This window comes from Cordyceps militaris, assembly GCF_000225605.1.
Source record: "Cordyceps militaris CM01 unplaced genomic scaffold CCM_S00006, whole genome shotgun sequence".
In the NCBI taxonomy this organism is placed as follows: Eukaryota; Fungi; Ascomycota; class Sordariomycetes; order Hypocreales; family Cordycipitaceae; genus Cordyceps; species Cordyceps militaris.
Window position 1 is genome coordinate 1,881,941 of NW_006271974.1, and position 16,147 is coordinate 1,898,087.

General features: G+C 51.6%; 3 protein-coding genes across 3 annotated transcripts; 2 read left to right on the top strand and 1 right to left on the bottom strand.

The window, feature by feature from the left end:
- On the bottom strand, positions 1-9,605 carry CCM_07853 (uncharacterized protein; the record flags this gene model as incomplete). The annotated part of the gene is made up of 3 exons (XM_006672993.1): positions 1-591; positions 645-9,210; positions 9,268-9,605. 3 exons carry the CDS (start codon positions 9,603-9,605, stop codon positions 1-3), a joined length of 9,495 nt encoding a protein of 3,164 aa, XP_006673056.1.
- Positions 9,606-11,406: 1,801 nt separating this feature from the next.
- Positions 11,407-12,192, top strand: CCM_07854 (uncharacterized protein; the record flags this gene model as incomplete). The annotated part of the gene is made up of 3 exons (XM_006672994.1): positions 11,407-11,675; positions 11,872-12,001; positions 12,052-12,192. The coding sequence occupies 3 exons, from the start codon at positions 11,407-11,409 to the stop codon at positions 12,190-12,192; spliced, it is 540 nt and encodes a 179-aa protein (XP_006673057.1).
- Positions 12,193-14,114: 1,922 nt separating this feature from the next.
- CCM_07855 (RNA binding protein) lies at positions 14,115-14,735 on the top strand (the record flags this gene model as incomplete). Its single annotated transcript, XM_006672995.1, has 2 exons — positions 14,115-14,412; positions 14,470-14,735. 2 exons carry the CDS (start codon positions 14,115-14,117, stop codon positions 14,733-14,735), a joined length of 564 nt encoding a protein of 187 aa, XP_006673058.1.
- Positions 14,736-16,147: the final 1,412 nt, after the last annotated feature.

Below are 16,147 nucleotides of genomic sequence, written 5' to 3' on the forward strand. Positions count from 1 at the left end.
CTAGTCAACCTGCATATCATCTTCTTCATCATCATCATCGTCATCATGACCAAACATCTCTTCGCGCCCCATTGAGCCCATTGTGCCCTCCGCCAAGGACGCGCCCGCGGAGCGGGAGAAGAAGAAGTGGCTCTCGTGGAGCATTCGTCGCTGACAGACGAACCCGACCGGGGTGTAGAGAATATCTTCCGTCTGACGCCGGAAAGCGAGCCATTCTTGCAGAAACTGTAGGGGCTGTTCGCTTTGACGGCGGCCGAAACAAGCCGCCATTTCCTGGTCGGGGAGGAGACCCAGCCATGCGAGCAGCGCTTCGTACTCTGCAAAGTCAAAGTATAATCGCCCACTGAAGATGCCAACTTCAATGCCGAGCCACGAGGGTATCTGGCGAATGCTGGGCCATCGGGGGACCGTCAGGTAGCTGAGGCAATGGAAACTCTGCATTGATTTTGTCACGGGAGCAGTGTAGCCTAGCAGCCAGACAAGCGGCTTGGCCATCTTGCGAAGCAGAGGTATGACAACATCCGCCTCCTCCGGTATGATGATGAGACCGGTTTCCGTCGACGGATTCCACAGAATCCAATGTACGGGACGCTGTTGATCGTTAGTATGCTGACCATGGGAACCCTGCTCAACGACCGACTCACCACAATATCCTCCTTCTCCATCATCTTGTTCGCTGCAATCGTACGAACAAATTCGCGAGAGACGTAGAGACAAGATTTTGTTGCCTGTATTCTAAACAGTCTCCCAATCTTGGTCTTTCCGATGTACTCAAAGGCCTGCATCAGCGGCGCCTGTGAGCGGGTGGCGCGCGTATCAAGGCAGCCAGTCTTTACAAAGTCTAGCAGGCCACGATCAGGACCTGGAAAAGTAAGCGCAACGTGCCGTCTTTGCGTTTCCTTTTCACGCATGTGCTCAACCTCCAGCACCACCTCCCGTTCCTGTTCTACTTCCATGAGCGCTGACGAGCAGCTCGACTGCCCGTGTCTGGCCATTCGCTCCACGTTCTGGGTGAACGTTAAGAGGCGGCGAGAAGTCAGACGGAGGCGGTCCGTCGGCACGGGAGGACCCCCAGGACCGTACATGTGCTGCAGGGTCTGCTGCTCTTCCTGTCGAATTACACCGAGTACCTTTTTGAGGTCGTTCCCGCTCGTGGCGTAGTCGGGGTGCTTCCACAACATATCGGTGCGACGGCAAAAGTCCCAACACTGCGAGAGATGGAGACCCATCATCTGCTGATTGGCTTTGCAACTTTGATCAAGCAACCAGCGGACGACGTCTTGCGAGGTGAGATGGTAGGGTCCGACTTCGTCTTGCGTGCGAGCCGGACGCAGGTCAAGAATGGCACGGTATACCTCTGGCGGCGCTAGGAAGGCGACCGATTGAGTTGTCCCGAGCTGTCTCAGTCTCATCGCAGCTTGTACAGTCTGATCCTTGGTTTGGCCCAAGCTCAACGTCACTGCCCCCTTTGCGTCTGCTGGCAGCTTCAAATCCGTTCCTCGAGTGTGCCCTTCGTCAATGTACACGACACATGCCTCCATATCATTGGCAAACGGACTAGCAATCAGTGGCATTGGCTCTTTTTGAAATCTGGAGCACACCATGATTTGGCTGTTGGCCCCAAAATAGATGGCGCCTTGCGCTTGCGTATCAATATTGAGCCACTTTCTGGCAACCTCGTGGTTCCCCATTTCAAGAATATGTGCACCTGCATCGATGAGTACTCGAATGTCATTTTTGCAGAGAAACATCAGAGTGGCTTTCTCGTCGAATCGAACCCCCGCCTCGGCCGTCAAGTGGCAGTCTGCATTTCTTCTGTCCAGAAGGTGACACAGTACTTGCGCATTCGTGTTGAGTAACTCGGGCAAGTCATTCTGCTCAATAGTTTGTGGAAGGATGTGTTTGTTGTCATTGGTTCCGCTGAAGCCTGTTGTCAAACAGCGTGGTTGGCTGCCACCACCCGAGTGCAGCAATGGAATATCCCACCCGGACGCCACGAGTTTTACCGGAAACTGCTTTGCGAATCGAGGGAAAATATAGGTATTGAGGTGATGGTTCACTACAGTGCGGTCAAAACGCAGGTACGCCCAAAGTGTCTCCATCTGGACCTCATTCTCGGGGTCGAGCATACTCCAGGACCGGAGCGAGGAGGGCAGGGCGGTGCAGGAGCAAACCCACCGATCGTAGTGGGCAGCTGCATCGTCAGATTGCACGACACCCTGTAGTCCTTGCTTCAGCTGCTCCTTGGAAAGTCCCTGTTGATAGAAAGCGAGACACGTGAGAAGCAGTGTCGTGTCTGGATGTCCGTACTCGGCCGCTTGCGAAGGAATTCCCTTTGCTTCGAATGGCACGGCAATGGGTTGCCTGTCTGGATGCAGACCGTACTGAATATTCCATTTTTTCTTCAGACAAACCACGAGAATACGTTGTGATATCAGTCCGCGGACAAGGTAGAGAGTTTTGGGCCCAAATGTATCGTCTTTCAGTGAAGCCAACGCGGTTTCCCATTCTGACGAGGAGACATTTGCGCCGTTTATAATCTTCCTGATAAGGTTCTTCGTATCCTTGGATCCGGACTCTCGAATCTGAAGCTGTGGTAGCCGACCGTCGCATATATCATCAACAAGCAGCTCATTTAGCGCATCCTCAGGCTCTGTCGTGATGAAGTGTAGGATCGGAAAGCCTTGCCGTCTCTTAACAACAACAATTTTTCCTTCAAAAGACTTTTGCAGATTTGATGAATGGCTCTCCACAAGACCTAGAAGGTGCTCCACGACCAGCCAGCGATACGGATGACCATCAAGTGTTGTCAAATCTCCGCTAGGATAGATGAGTTGCGTATGAACAGACAGAGTCATGTCAGACTCATCCAAAATATCACGACACGTAGAATCCAGCCACTTCTGAATTTCCACCATTTGTTTGCCCTCCTCCAGTCGATGGTCTGCAAGACGCTGCAGCCCGCTCAATTTGAACGAAAGAACATGGGCTGGAATGCATAGCATGAGGCCACCCATCTGCAGAATCTCTTCATGAATACTCTTGTATGTAGAAAGTGTGGCTGCGTCGGAAGCCGAGTGTCTAGAGAATGGGATGTGGCGGACTTGACGGCCGATGAGTCCGCCGATACGGCTCTGAAGTACCTGCGCCGTCTGCAGTAGCAGAGCTTTGGGGACAATGACTCTACAGAGTCGGGTAGTATCCGCCAATATGATTGCCGCCATTGGCATTACGATTGATGTTTTGCCTGTTCCCATGTTCATCTGCAAGACGGAGTTCTGGCCCGATTGTGGAGATACGATGGCCTTGGCGACATCTACCTGTAATGGTCGTATGAGGATATTATTGTCAATTTCCAAAAGCAGCCATTCTGGAAAGTCGGCAGGGCTCCAATTGGAGTGGCCCTCGACTTCCAACTCTCCGCGTAGCCTTTTATCGTCGCAAGCTGATTGCGCATCCTCTATACGTAGCAAGTGTTGCAACTTGGTGACTGAAATGCCTAAATGAACGAGCGACTGTTGTAGTGGTTGTGGAAAGGTTCCGTAGCTTTTGAGACGCAGCTGCTCCAGCATCGTGGTAAGTGAACTGCACGGCCAAAGTTGACCAGCATCGAGCCAGAAGTGGCAAGCATGTTGTCGCGTCAAGAGCTGACTGATATCATGTAATTGAGAATACAGGTCTTGCTGGACGCTGACAATTTGAGCAGCGATATCGTCTTGTTCCGAATTGAGAGGGGCGGCTTTGGGCTTGGGCTTCTCGAGAGACACTGCCATTGCCACAATGGACTTTTCAAGGTCTTGGCCATATTGCTGCTGTATCATATTTCGAGAACTTTTGAACGGCTGAACCAATCTAAGTAGTGTAGAAAGCTCCCTCGAGATGGATGGGAGTCGTTTTAGAATGCTTTCATCCCTAGTTTGACAAGCAACCTCTGGAGACGGCACCTTGCCGCGATGGGAAACTTCCAAAGATCTTGTCCCAATTGGTTCTTTGATAGTACACAAAATCTCCGAAATAGATGGGACTCGAAACGCAGAAACTGCATGAACGAGGGGAGATGACGGAACAACAACATGGCAGGCACTCTCGCTCTCGATAAGGATATGACCATTGTCGCCTTCTCCGTCTCCGTCCTCGCGTAGTGACTCGACCGCGGCTTCGAGTGAGTTGACATATTTCGACAGCGCATGGTTTTGTGAAAGACGTTGTAGCTCGGGCTCCAAAAAAGTCCACGTATTCTCTCCCAGTACCTCCAACCCCAGTTCGTTGCATCTCAGACGGAATTGGTCTATGAGAGGCACATTGGGCCATAAACTAGACAGCCATGAAGCGATACTCTCAGCCTCTTGCTTGATTTTGTAATCGTAGGCGTCTGCAGTGGCTGCCACAGCGGATCGAGCCTTGCGGGCTACTTTGTCCTCTGATAAGTACACGGCATAATTGTCCTGACAAGATACGACCAGCTTCCTGATAGCCGATTTATTAAAGCCTTGATCAACACCAATACTCGAGAATCTTTCAATGTCGGGTGGCTGTATTTCTAGCAAAAGAGAGTTGCTTCCGATGGCCGCCAACCACTCGACGGCGTTTGCGCTACGATCTGTGCCAAATACAAAGAGCGCGACACTCAATTGAGCGATGTGGTCTTGGGCCACATCAGAAGATGACCTGAGCCGTCCAATTAATGGCCCAAACATCTCCGATGCTTCGGCATTCAATATTCGCGCAATATCCAGGGTATTGAGCGTATCGAGCGAATCGTTGAAGCCGTCGAAAGATTGCCACTTCTTTAGCATTGGGTACAAAGACTGGGCTAGTGGAAGCTTGCTCGACTCATTTCGCAGCTGCTTGACGCTACGATACACTCTGACATTTTCTTCCGAATCTGCGCCACGTTGGCGGTAACGCTCGTTCTGGCTGACCTGGGATAAGAGTTCGATGTCGGAAGGGTGCTCTATGCGCTCGTAGATTTGACGACGGAGGATACCCCGGAGAGAGAGGGAGCTCATGTCAGGTAGAAGATTATTACTCGCCTCCTGGTTCTTTGTAGAGCCATCAAACGTGGCCAATGCTCGTGACTGACGTAGTATATCGCCTGCGTGGATTGCGAGCTGCTCGTGCTGGACTGTGGCCGTCAAATTTTGATCCCAAGTCACATGCTGGTAAAGTTTAAGATGAGGTGGATAATACTCCCTCTTCGGACTCAGCTTCATGATGGTTGACAAGGTGTCCCTCGGGATCAAATTAAGTGGCTTCCACGGCTGGCTTTGGGCGGCAGTCAGGCACCTGCACGCCTCTTCTGTTCCGGTCCGCCCAGTGAGTTTATCCAGTAGGGGAAACGACGTCAAGGCATGAATGAGAGCTTTCAAATAAAACAACGCCGGCTCCGGGGCACAACTCAGCCTGCCTAGAAGCGGATCGACAGTGAAGAGAGCATACTGCCCGGAGTTTGATATCCTGACCGACACGTGCGGCCCTCTCCTCTCCCAGCAACAGGATCCGATAGGAACAATGACGCTTTTATGGCGAGGATTGGTGATGCTCCGGAGAACAAGCTTGCTCTCCAGACCATAGAGCGCGCCGATATCCTGCACGGGGTCAACCTCGGCCTTCAGTTGGTTCGAACGCAAAAGGCCATGGTTGACAAAGAAGTGCATCTCCAGTCGCTTAATCTCGACCCAGAGACGGCTGTTGCCACTCTGATAAATGATCAAGTTGGTAGGATCCTCAAAGTGTCTGAAAATGTTGGCAATGAGCCCGCCGACGCGCGACTGTGGCTCGACGAGATTTGTCCACTTCTTGCCTCTCTCCACACCGTTCATTGTCAACCTGACGCCTTTGCGCGTCGCCGTCTTGGTCGGGACGTTTAATACCCAGTTGGAAAATTTTGAAGCCCATATGTCTGGCTTCCGTCGAATCTCCAGGTCGCTGGTGAGTAGATTGAGCCAGTGCACGCAGTCATCCACCAGCCTCAAGGGAAGGTCCGATGTGGAATGGCTTCGAAATAGCTGGCGGGGAACGTACTGGAGGAGGTGAACTCCGAATCTGGCGCGAATGATGACTTCGCCTTGGCTTATTCCGACATGAACTTCGTGTTTGTGGGCATTGCTGATGATCTGATACTCCATTCCGGCGACACCTGAAGCCCTGGTGAGGAGGTGACGGCCCTGGAAAAGCTCCAAAATGCCCGCATCTTGTTGAATCGCGAACGGCAGTCGTCCGAGGGCCTTACCATCTATCAATAGATGACCTTGGAGAGGATTGTAATGGATGGTCTGTGAGGAGACAATCTTTGTCGCAATAGTCCTGCATTCGAGCCATTCACCCCCATGGCAGAACTTCCAGCTTGAGAATGATCGTGGTTCCGAGCCTCCAAAATGTGGCCATGTTTCGTTAATTATTTTCTCCAGTACTGAAGTGTTCTGAAACGTCATCTCTTGAATTTTGTCGCTTGTACTGCTCGCCCAGCTCAGATATTGCGCTAGAAGCTGCTGCAGATCTGGAGAAACGGCATCCAAGTCTACGATGAGGTTCTCCGAAAGCGCAATGGATGCTCTGAAGAAATGCGCAGCATCCTTCTTCCCAAGAGGAGTCTCGTTGAATGAGGTGCCCATAAAGGTCTGGCGACAAAGCAATGATGCATGGACTGCGCTGGCGGCAGCCCTGCGTGCCGTCTCCCCGTCCCCTGTGGACCTCACTTCCTGACGAAGCTGGCTAATCCACTGAGAGAGGAGAGTGCGCATCTCATCTAGAAGAGCCGTGGCGTTTGGTTTGTTGCTCTCTGGGCCCAAGTGTAGCAGTCGCAGGGTGAAAGTTGTGAGAATACTCATACCATTCAGGTCTCTTCTACCAGACTGCAAGGCACTCAAACGCAGGCGAATCTGATGCTCCAACGATTCGCAAAAGCCACTGTCATGGAACGCGGAGTGGACTTTACCCAGGACATCCCGCTTGCCTGTTGCATGCCGTGGCCCAGACTGCAACGCCAGCCGTCTGAAGCACTTGACCGTCGAGGCAGTGCTGAGGTTCAGGTTGGTAGACCCCAATTCAAGCAGCAGCACCATCCATCGCCTATACGAACCAGATATGGCTCCCTGAAGTGCCTCAAACTCATGGTAGGACATGCCAGGAGGGCATTTGTTTTGATTGGCGGCGACTTCGTAAGAGCTTGGGTGGTCGTGGCCATCTCTGTAGAGCAGAGGTTGACCAAAGGGATCTGTAATTCCTTTGGGAAGCCATGGGCCCAGTAGATTGTGATACCACGGCGGGTCTCTGCAGTCGTTTGCCCAGATGCCGTTTTCTGCGTCGTAGTACGCAAATGTCGGACCGAAGGGGAGCAGCACCTCGACTTCCTTCGTCGGCATCTTCAGCTTCCTATAGTGGGTTTGCAGATAGGCTTTACTCTGGGAAGCTAGTGTAATCGAGGTGCTTGACTTGGTCTTATTCTGCCACAGCTTCAAAGGCTCAAAGTCGGCCAAGACAATGACCGCGTCACGTTGTCTCGTCTGGTTCTCCCACCCCAGCATTGCCAGGCGCCAAGTAGCATCGCGATATGCCGCCAAAAACTCAGGTATATCTAGCTCCAGCAAAACAGCAGCTTTATGTGTATTCTTTCGGGGGAGGAACTCTTCGTGAACTTTGATATCGAGGCGCGCGCGAGTTCGTGCCTTGTAGCATCGGGTGCATCCGCGGACGTCGAGGCTGCCGTCGCGCTGCCGCTTGCACACACAATGGAAACTTTGCATCTCGGCCGTCAACTGTTGGTGCTTGGACATGATTTGGGTGAGCTCTCGACGTTTGACCTCGACAGACTTGACAGACGCCGCCTCAATCCGCTCCCTGAGGGATTCCAGTCCATATTGCTCCCCATACTCTCTCATGTATGTCGTAGCAAATGCGGCCTTGTTCATGGGGTCGGTAAAGATGGTTTGCGTAGGGTCAGAACAGAGTGCGATGCGCTCGGCAATGTGTTGTTGCACTTTGCGAAGTCGAGCCATGTCACTCTTATCTATAAAGCAGAGCATGTCGAGAGCCTCGGGCACAAATACTGGGTGGTATTCTTTGAGTGCTGGAAAAATGCTGATAGCTCCAAGGTCCATGAAAACCCACAACTCAAACAGATTGAGTAAATACTGGCTCGTGAGTATAGCGTCGTCAGCATACTGGCTTCCCACCGCACCCATGTAGGTCGTAATCGCCCGAGCCATCCTCAAGCATGAGTCCTCAGGTGTGAGAAATGACTTCTGTAGCTCTGACTTGGCTTTCTGAGCAGCTTTTACAAGCTTGGAGTGCTGAGTCGCGACCTTATTGACTTGCTCTACTGTTCCTTCTGCCTGCGACGGAACGCTGAGCACCGAAGTACGCTGAGGCAGGGCGATGTTTGCTGAGAGAAGCTCTCTGAGTTTTGGGCCGCTATTTGCAAGCTGGAGGACCAGGTCGCTTTGATCGGCACTCCGTGGGAGAAGAGGAATTGGCCGCACCGTCTTTCGTTTGTGCTCCTCCCAAAGGGCCTCGACGACATGCTTGGCCGTTGTAACAGTCCATTCGAAAAACCTTTTTTGCTCGAAGAATTGTTTTCCGTAGCTCTGTCGAACCTCTGCCGGAGCGTTTGCAATCTCTGTTTGCAATTTCGCGAGCCGACGGCAAAGCTTCGCTTGCAGCAGCAGTACCCGCTCCGGGTGCAGACTCGTTTGGCACTCGGCGAGCAGATGAGCCAAGACGATGCACATGAGCAGCTTGTAGCGAATGCGGCTCGCACATGGATCCGGATCGAATACGTCCACCATGAATCGCTGAGCAAAGACACGAAGCAACAGCCAATACGGCGAACGTCTCCAGGGCTGCTCTGATGATCCCAATACTACATCGTCTCTGACGCGCTTTTGCACCGTAGTGACCGGAAATTCCCTTCCCATAGCCTGCAGAAAGGACATGAGCATCTCTGTAACGAGTGCCGGGCTCGGCGTGTCGCGTGTTTCGACGACGAGCTTGTTCCCCTTCAAGGCTCGGGCGGCAAATTGATCAAAGGTAATTTCCGTGGCCTGCTCCATGAATCTGGCTATTGTTTCTTGCAGCAATGGCTTGGCGAACTCGGTCATTGGGATGGCGACAGCGCGACAAGGAAAGGGCCATAGGAGGGCGTACTTGGCTTCGAGCACGGCAGGAGCAGAGGCCGACACCTCGAATGCCTCAAACACGACCTCATCGGTTCTGCAGTAGTGGTCAGAACCAGAGAGTAGGGGTGCAGCTTAACACGGTTGGACTTACTCGACATTTTTATGGATAATAATGGCAGCATTTTGCTGCGCAATATGTAGGGCAAGCCAGTTCGCGCCGTCACCCTGCGCAATGGTAGACAAAGTTGCGACCAGCGTCTCGACCGAGGCCGGACGGTGGTGTTTGCGTGTCAGCAACAGACAAGTCTCCAAAGTCTTCCAGTGACCGGTTAGATCTGTGCTCTGAAGCTGCTTGCATGCTGTAATCAGGCGGGTAGCAACCTCCCAGTTGAGCAGGGCAGGGTCGTCTTCTGGTGCGGCTGGAAGCTTCGATGGCAAGACCAAGTGGTCAAAGACTGCTTCCAGCAGCGACTTTCGCTCTGCCGCCATTGAAGAAAATAGTATTTTACAGACCAGATCCGATATGTTGGGGATGTCGCTCGCTTGTAAGAGTAAGACCGTAAAGTACAAAGGTAGAGCTGCAGATTTGTTTTTGACAGAGACAACAATTCTACCCGACAAGAATAGTCTTGCAAGAACAGGTGTGCTTCACGTGTTTGCAAAGGCTTCATTCACTGTTATGCACGCCTGCCGTGAAAGAAAGCGCCTCGAAAAGTATGACAAATTCTGGCCTGAATGCATGTCTTGAATCAGTGAACAGATTCATAGTTGGCCGGTGGCAGAGTTGGCCCGTGAAAGAGTTGCCCAACAGCTCAATCAGCCTTGGGCTGCAGGGATCCGAAGCCATGGGCTTGCTTGGATCCTTCAAGCGTAACCGGGCCGCATCTACGATGACTTGGGGAAGTGTCCATCCGTAGCCGGTGGCCACATAACCCGGCCGGCATCTCAAGGCAACACAGTTTGCTTGAGCGGATCTTTACTCATGATTCTCTTACATCGGTCGCTACGATTTGGTATTGGTTTCGACTCTTGTTTTAACATCTGGATCTGCTCGCTGGTTGATGCACCAACTGCGGTCAGCCTCGCACATATCAGGCACCAAACTCCCACAATGAGTGATGAGCGCGCCCAAAATAACTCGTATCAATCTTGGTGATTGGCCAGGCCACTCTGCATGCGTACCACTGTTAAGCATTGCTGCCCAATCGTGGAACGAATCTCAACATGACCTACCACCAAATATCTTGGATTTGATCGTTGCACTCGGGAAAAAAGAGTCTACTCACGTCTAATTTAATTGTCGCAGGAAATTGAAGTAATTCTCTCCTCTTCTTTTTTTTTCTAGAGATTCCCCAGCTTGCGACTTTGCTTCTGAGTTGAGCCCATTCCGCCAATGTGACTGGCTACTACATCACCATTTTCGGGCCTTCCGATATGTCAACTTTTATTGCCATGGCTTCAAGAACCCGTAGACACAAGATCCAATGGAACAAGGAACGAGTGTATCAAGGTAGAAAGTAGCGGCTGCTGCCTATTTATAGCCTCGAGGCTCCGCCTCCTCAAAGCGCTTGCAGCCTGAAATCCGCCAGACAGTTTAATAGCGGAGTAAACAAAATAGAATGTACTTCAAGGGTCATCCAAGCGCGGTCCCTCAGCTTTTCTAATCATGTCTTCTAGTAGAATGTTATGCATGCTGATATAGAGTACATGTTTACAACGACGCTGGACTCTAATGGTCTCAATACTGCGATAGCCTCCATGAGACGAGCAGAATCTGCGTAGTCTCAAGTATGAGTAATTTCGAACATGAATATAAAAAAAATATTTTGTAATCTTGATTTATTTTAGTACCACTCCTAGTGGGATTAATTTTTGCAACTGAGTTTCTAGAAAGGTGACGGCATTGTCCAAGCCATCGCCACCTGCCCTCAAACCAACGTCTGGGTAGCTACTAGCAAAAGCTCGCATACAACCAACTATATTAGCCAAAGTTGGCTTTTGGATTTATGTTTTGAACAAAAGGAAAACCCTATTATGTGAAGTTGTCTCGCGACTCAAGCCGGCGCATGTCCCAACATGAAAGCGCACATATAAGTGTCCACCACCACGCATCACAGCACTTGCCAACTTCTTTCGCCCAACACCCTTGATCAATCACTTCCTTCTCTGGATCAGCTCCAAGCCGCCTCTTTCTTCAAATACCTGGCAAGAGGCTGGAAAAAAAAGCCACCCTGCTCCAGTCCCATCTCCGGAGTGCTGGCCGTCAACCCCCTCAAAAGTTACAGGGAAAATGGCACAAATAGATTCCAGCGGCAAAAATACCTTGGCGGATCTCCCCGAAGAGACCATGCTGCACGCACTCGATAAGCAACTCTTGGTCGTGCTGACGGTGCTGCCCATCGTCGCGTACCCGTTCCTACCCTCCGCTGGCCGATTGGGAATCCGATGCGAGATAGTCTTGATCTGGTCTTGCCTGCTCAGTGCTCTCATCATCAACACGGTGGCATGGACGGCGGCAGACGGCCCTATCATTTCTCGCCGCATTGGCTGGCGTCCAAGGTATTTGCGTGCCGCGCAACCGCAGCGCAGAACCCCGGGACTTTCACTTCACTGCCGCAGCTACGCAAAGATTATATCTCGTTGTCGTCTCGCACCATATAACAGTAATCCTTAATTCTGTTACCGCAGAGGCTGGCCGGCTGCTATTATTTCCGCCTCTTAATCACAGTCATTAGCTTCCCGACTGTTGTTCTAGTCATCTTCTTTTTCGTGATGATCCGCGACCAAGATATCACCGGTTTATAACACGCCAGGTCCCTTGGTGGCCAGAAAACGGTGCTGCTGAGGATTTTGGACCAGGATTTAGCGTCGCACTTGCGATTGTGGTAAGTCTCACCTATCGCAATATCCTTTGTCATCCTGAATTCTGGGAAAGGCTATACGAATATCTAACGACGCTGTCGCAAAATCTACCGCCGTCTTGGTCTCGTGTCTCGCCTGCGCGCGCCCACTGGCAAGCGCACTCAGCCGCGGCCGCCGCCTAACATCTCCGAAGCCGAAGCCGCCAAGTACCTAGTTGGGACCGGTGTGTACTTATGTACCCTATAGCTTCTGGGTTTTGCAGTGCGGAGAGGCTGGCAAGAGCTATCGCCAAGTTTCCCTTTTCTTCTCGGTTTTGTTCTGGCATGTCGAGACTTGCTCTGGATCGGCGCGAATCGAGGTGAAGGGGTCGTAGGACGTCTCGTCGTTGATGTGGCGGCGGCGTCGAGCTGGCAGGAAGGGGGTATGATGGTATAATGCAGTTGGTAAGGAAATGATAGCCGGGATGCTCCGACGAAAAATGATTGAGTGCAAGAAGAAGAAGCAGAAGCTGCCAGGGTGCTGAGGAATAAGAGCGCAAAGACGCAGACAGGAAAGAAGACAAACGAGGGCAAAATGAAGCCTGCGTGTGTTGCATGTCGGCAGTAAATCTACAGTGGCTGTGACACGAACCCCTCCCTTGATTTTCTCTGTTTAACTGAAAAGGAACCAGCGGATTTTTTAAACTTGCGTAGAATAGCCAATGGTTATCATATCTAGAGTAGTATATCGTATCTATTTAAAAACAAAAAAATCAAGGACGTTTAGGTCGCGGATTCTTTGGTGCCCTCAGCCACAGCCACCGCGCCATATTCTGGTGACGCTGCACCGCACGTATTTGGGCAGTCACTCATATACCTTCTTTAGCCCTTTATGAATAGCCTTATCTGATAAGCCTCCCAAGGTCCTTTTTTCCTTCTATAAATTTATCTTCTTTCTAACTAATATGCAGCTTAGAATTTGGTGTTCCAATCCCGGCGGCTCGCGACTAATGACATGTGCAGCCAAGACGGCTTACACGGCGCGGGACAGGAACAACTGAAGCATCAACAACATCATCAGGAACTACCGACATGATGTTGCATAGCACGAACTGTGGCTTCCAACACACGCAGCCACGCAATTAATAACAAACTTTGCATCACCGCCGAGACCGGACAGAATACGGCGACGACCGATAACAAGGTCGTTTTCAATCCCGACATGAGCAGCGCTTCGCCACAACCATGCTTTCGGATGCAAAGAGCCATTCAAAGATACACAGTCTCATTACCCCGCGTCGAAAGCCAATTATGGCCAGGTGCAGCGCGCGTTTTCAGCTGTGGCGTGATTGGGCTTTTTTGGCGTCGATCGGGGAAAAGTTCCGCAGTCCAATCAATGGCACTCCTCCGGCATTTTGTCGTCAGCATTCCGTGTCATCTCCTCTTCAGCTGTGCAAATTCGTTGCCCTGTCCGCATCCCGCAATCACTGCAAGTCCACCGCCGGGTGTACATGTCCGACATGCCTTTTGCATGTCTCTGTATAATTGCTCGAAAAGGGAAGGGGATCGCCGCATCGAAAGGCCAGAGGCTGGCTGAAGCCCGTATGTAGGAGAGACTTGTAGGCTTTGCAGCTGCAGTCGTGAGCTCTGATTAGTTTGTGGTTGCTGTCAGTTACACGATCGAGCTGCTCTGCTTCCGAGACTTGCATCGGGTATGCCACGTTATTGCCCATGCCGCCTAATCAGTACTGCAAACTTCCCGCGTCTGTCTCTGGCATTTGATGACTGTAGGATAAGGAGTCAAGCGGAAAGCAGAGTCGACATAAACCGAGGTGAAAGAAATACAGAAAAAAAAAAGAAATGATCGACGCTTGTGGCTTTTTCGTCTCATTGAGGGCCGACATGACATTCTGCTTTGGCTGCGAACCGGCCAACATCAGCATTGAGCTTCAGCGGCGTCGATTCAGGTATTACCCCAAATCCCCGCAGAGATGGAAGACTGGGGATGCAGGTATATCATCCCGACATGCAGCGGAAAATCATCGTGGCAAGGCATGTCTCGGATACGGCGTCGATTGTCTGAGAGGTACGAGATATTGGATATCATGTCTCGTTTACGCGCCAATCGGCGGAGAGAATTGGTGATACTTTGTTCAACATGGGCTACCTACATGACCAGTCTTTTGACTATATAATAGCTGCCTTTGCCCAGTGTCCGGATGAGAACCTTTCCAACCTCAACAACGTCACATCTACATACACTGCAATCTCCACACACTTAACAACCCAACCCAATTCTTGTTCCTACACCATGGCTCTTGCACTTCCCATGCACAACCTCCCAATGGATGAGCCCGCCGCCTCCGAGGTCTTTGAGTACAACAACCAGACCTTTTACTGCTGGAAGCTCACTGAGACGGAGCGCGCCCACATTGCCAGCATGCTCAACATGGACGGTAAGCAATCAATGCCCCCCAGTGATGAAACGTGGGCTGACATGAACTTGTGGCCAGCGACCGATCTCAAGCTCAAGGGCAACAACTTTCTCCAGGACCGCTCCCAGTGCAGGGGCTGCGGCAAGCACTCGGGCATGGACGACTTTGTGCACAACGCCCTCTTTGCCGGCATTCACTCGGTCGAGTTCATGAAGGACTTCCTCCTGGGCAAGACCGAGCAGGCGACCCCCTACACCGAGCACGAGGTCACTTGCTCCCGCTGCAGCACCAAGCACGACGAGACCAAGTCCTGGCCGACCTACCCTCCCTGGCCTCGCTACTAGTGGTCCAGACCGTCCTACGCTCCTGGCCGATGGGGAAACTTTTTTTGTACTTGACCAGTCGTTGTGTTTCGCCACAGTAGAGCAGTGTGCTCCTCCAGATAGCCACTGCGCGGCCAGTTATAGCTTTGAATACAGAAAATTGTTGCCTGCAATGCTCGTTCGCATCCCCTGCACGCCTATATTCTTTGGCAACGCCATGTTCACTACCGAAACCATGTATACATGTAAACGTTCCTCCTAATGAAGACGAAAGTTTTCTTCATATTCGTGTCTCGTCACCCTCTGCGGAACGACGCCACTGGCCCAGCAAGTGTGCAGCATACGCCCTCGACATAAAAGGTCTGGAGAAGTATAGTGAAGAATGTGAGAATGGCCTTAAGAATGAAGCACTTTCCCGGAATAGATACCTAGCAATGGTTTAAACCTCAGTCTTACTTGTGGTTGGTTTTGAAGAGTGTGGAGCGCAGGTGGACGATGATGGAGGGAGAATTCACTGCTCTGCTACCCTAAGTATTAATATCAAGACTTGATAAATATTCCAACAACATACACATTTCGACTTTCAATTTAGAATCGCTTACAGGTCTATTTTATTTCAATTGGATATTCATTTTCCGTAAATTTCCTCGCACGGATATTTGCGCGCAATCTGCTGGTGAGTAAGCCGCCACCAAAACCACATCCTTTCACAGCCTCGGTTTTGGTTTCCCTCGATTTCCGCACCCAAAATAAACCCTGCTTACGGGAAGCAAACACGGACCAAAAGTCACCTTCCCGCACGCTTCATCCAGGAATCATAACTCTGTCACTTGTCTGTATCAGCTCAGAGGAACAAAGCCCGCGAAAGAAGAAAAAAAGCCACCAAAGACATGTCCAAAGTGGAAGATGCCGCGCCGGGCGATGCGCCGGCCCTGTGCGCGCTCCAGCTCAACGCGTTTGACAGCCCCGACTTTGTCGAAATGTTTCCCGAGCCGTACACGCTGGCATCCTGGGCCGGCTTCGTCCAGCGCTCGGTGTCGGTCCAGCCGGGCCTGCAGACTCGCGTCGTCTTGCTTCGGAGCGAGCAAGGTAACCCCCCCTCCCCCAAGTGGATATATCGTACAAGTTCAAGTCGGCTAACGGCTCGGGAATCCTTCAAGGCCAAGCGGAAGCAGCATGCCTGCTGCATATCGCGCGGGACAAGGACGCTGCGGCAGAGCTCTACCGGCCTTGGGAGGAGAGCTGGGGCGCAGCATTGCCGGGCATGAGTGTGGACAAGCTGGATGCGTTTTTTGGCGGCATGAAGACGCAGCACGAGGCCATCATGGGCGCCGTCCCTCATATCCGTACGTTGATGCCTCTCTCCCTCTCTCTCTTTCTCTCTCCCTCTCTCTCTTTCTCTCTCCCTCTCTCTCTTTCTCTCTCCCTCTCTC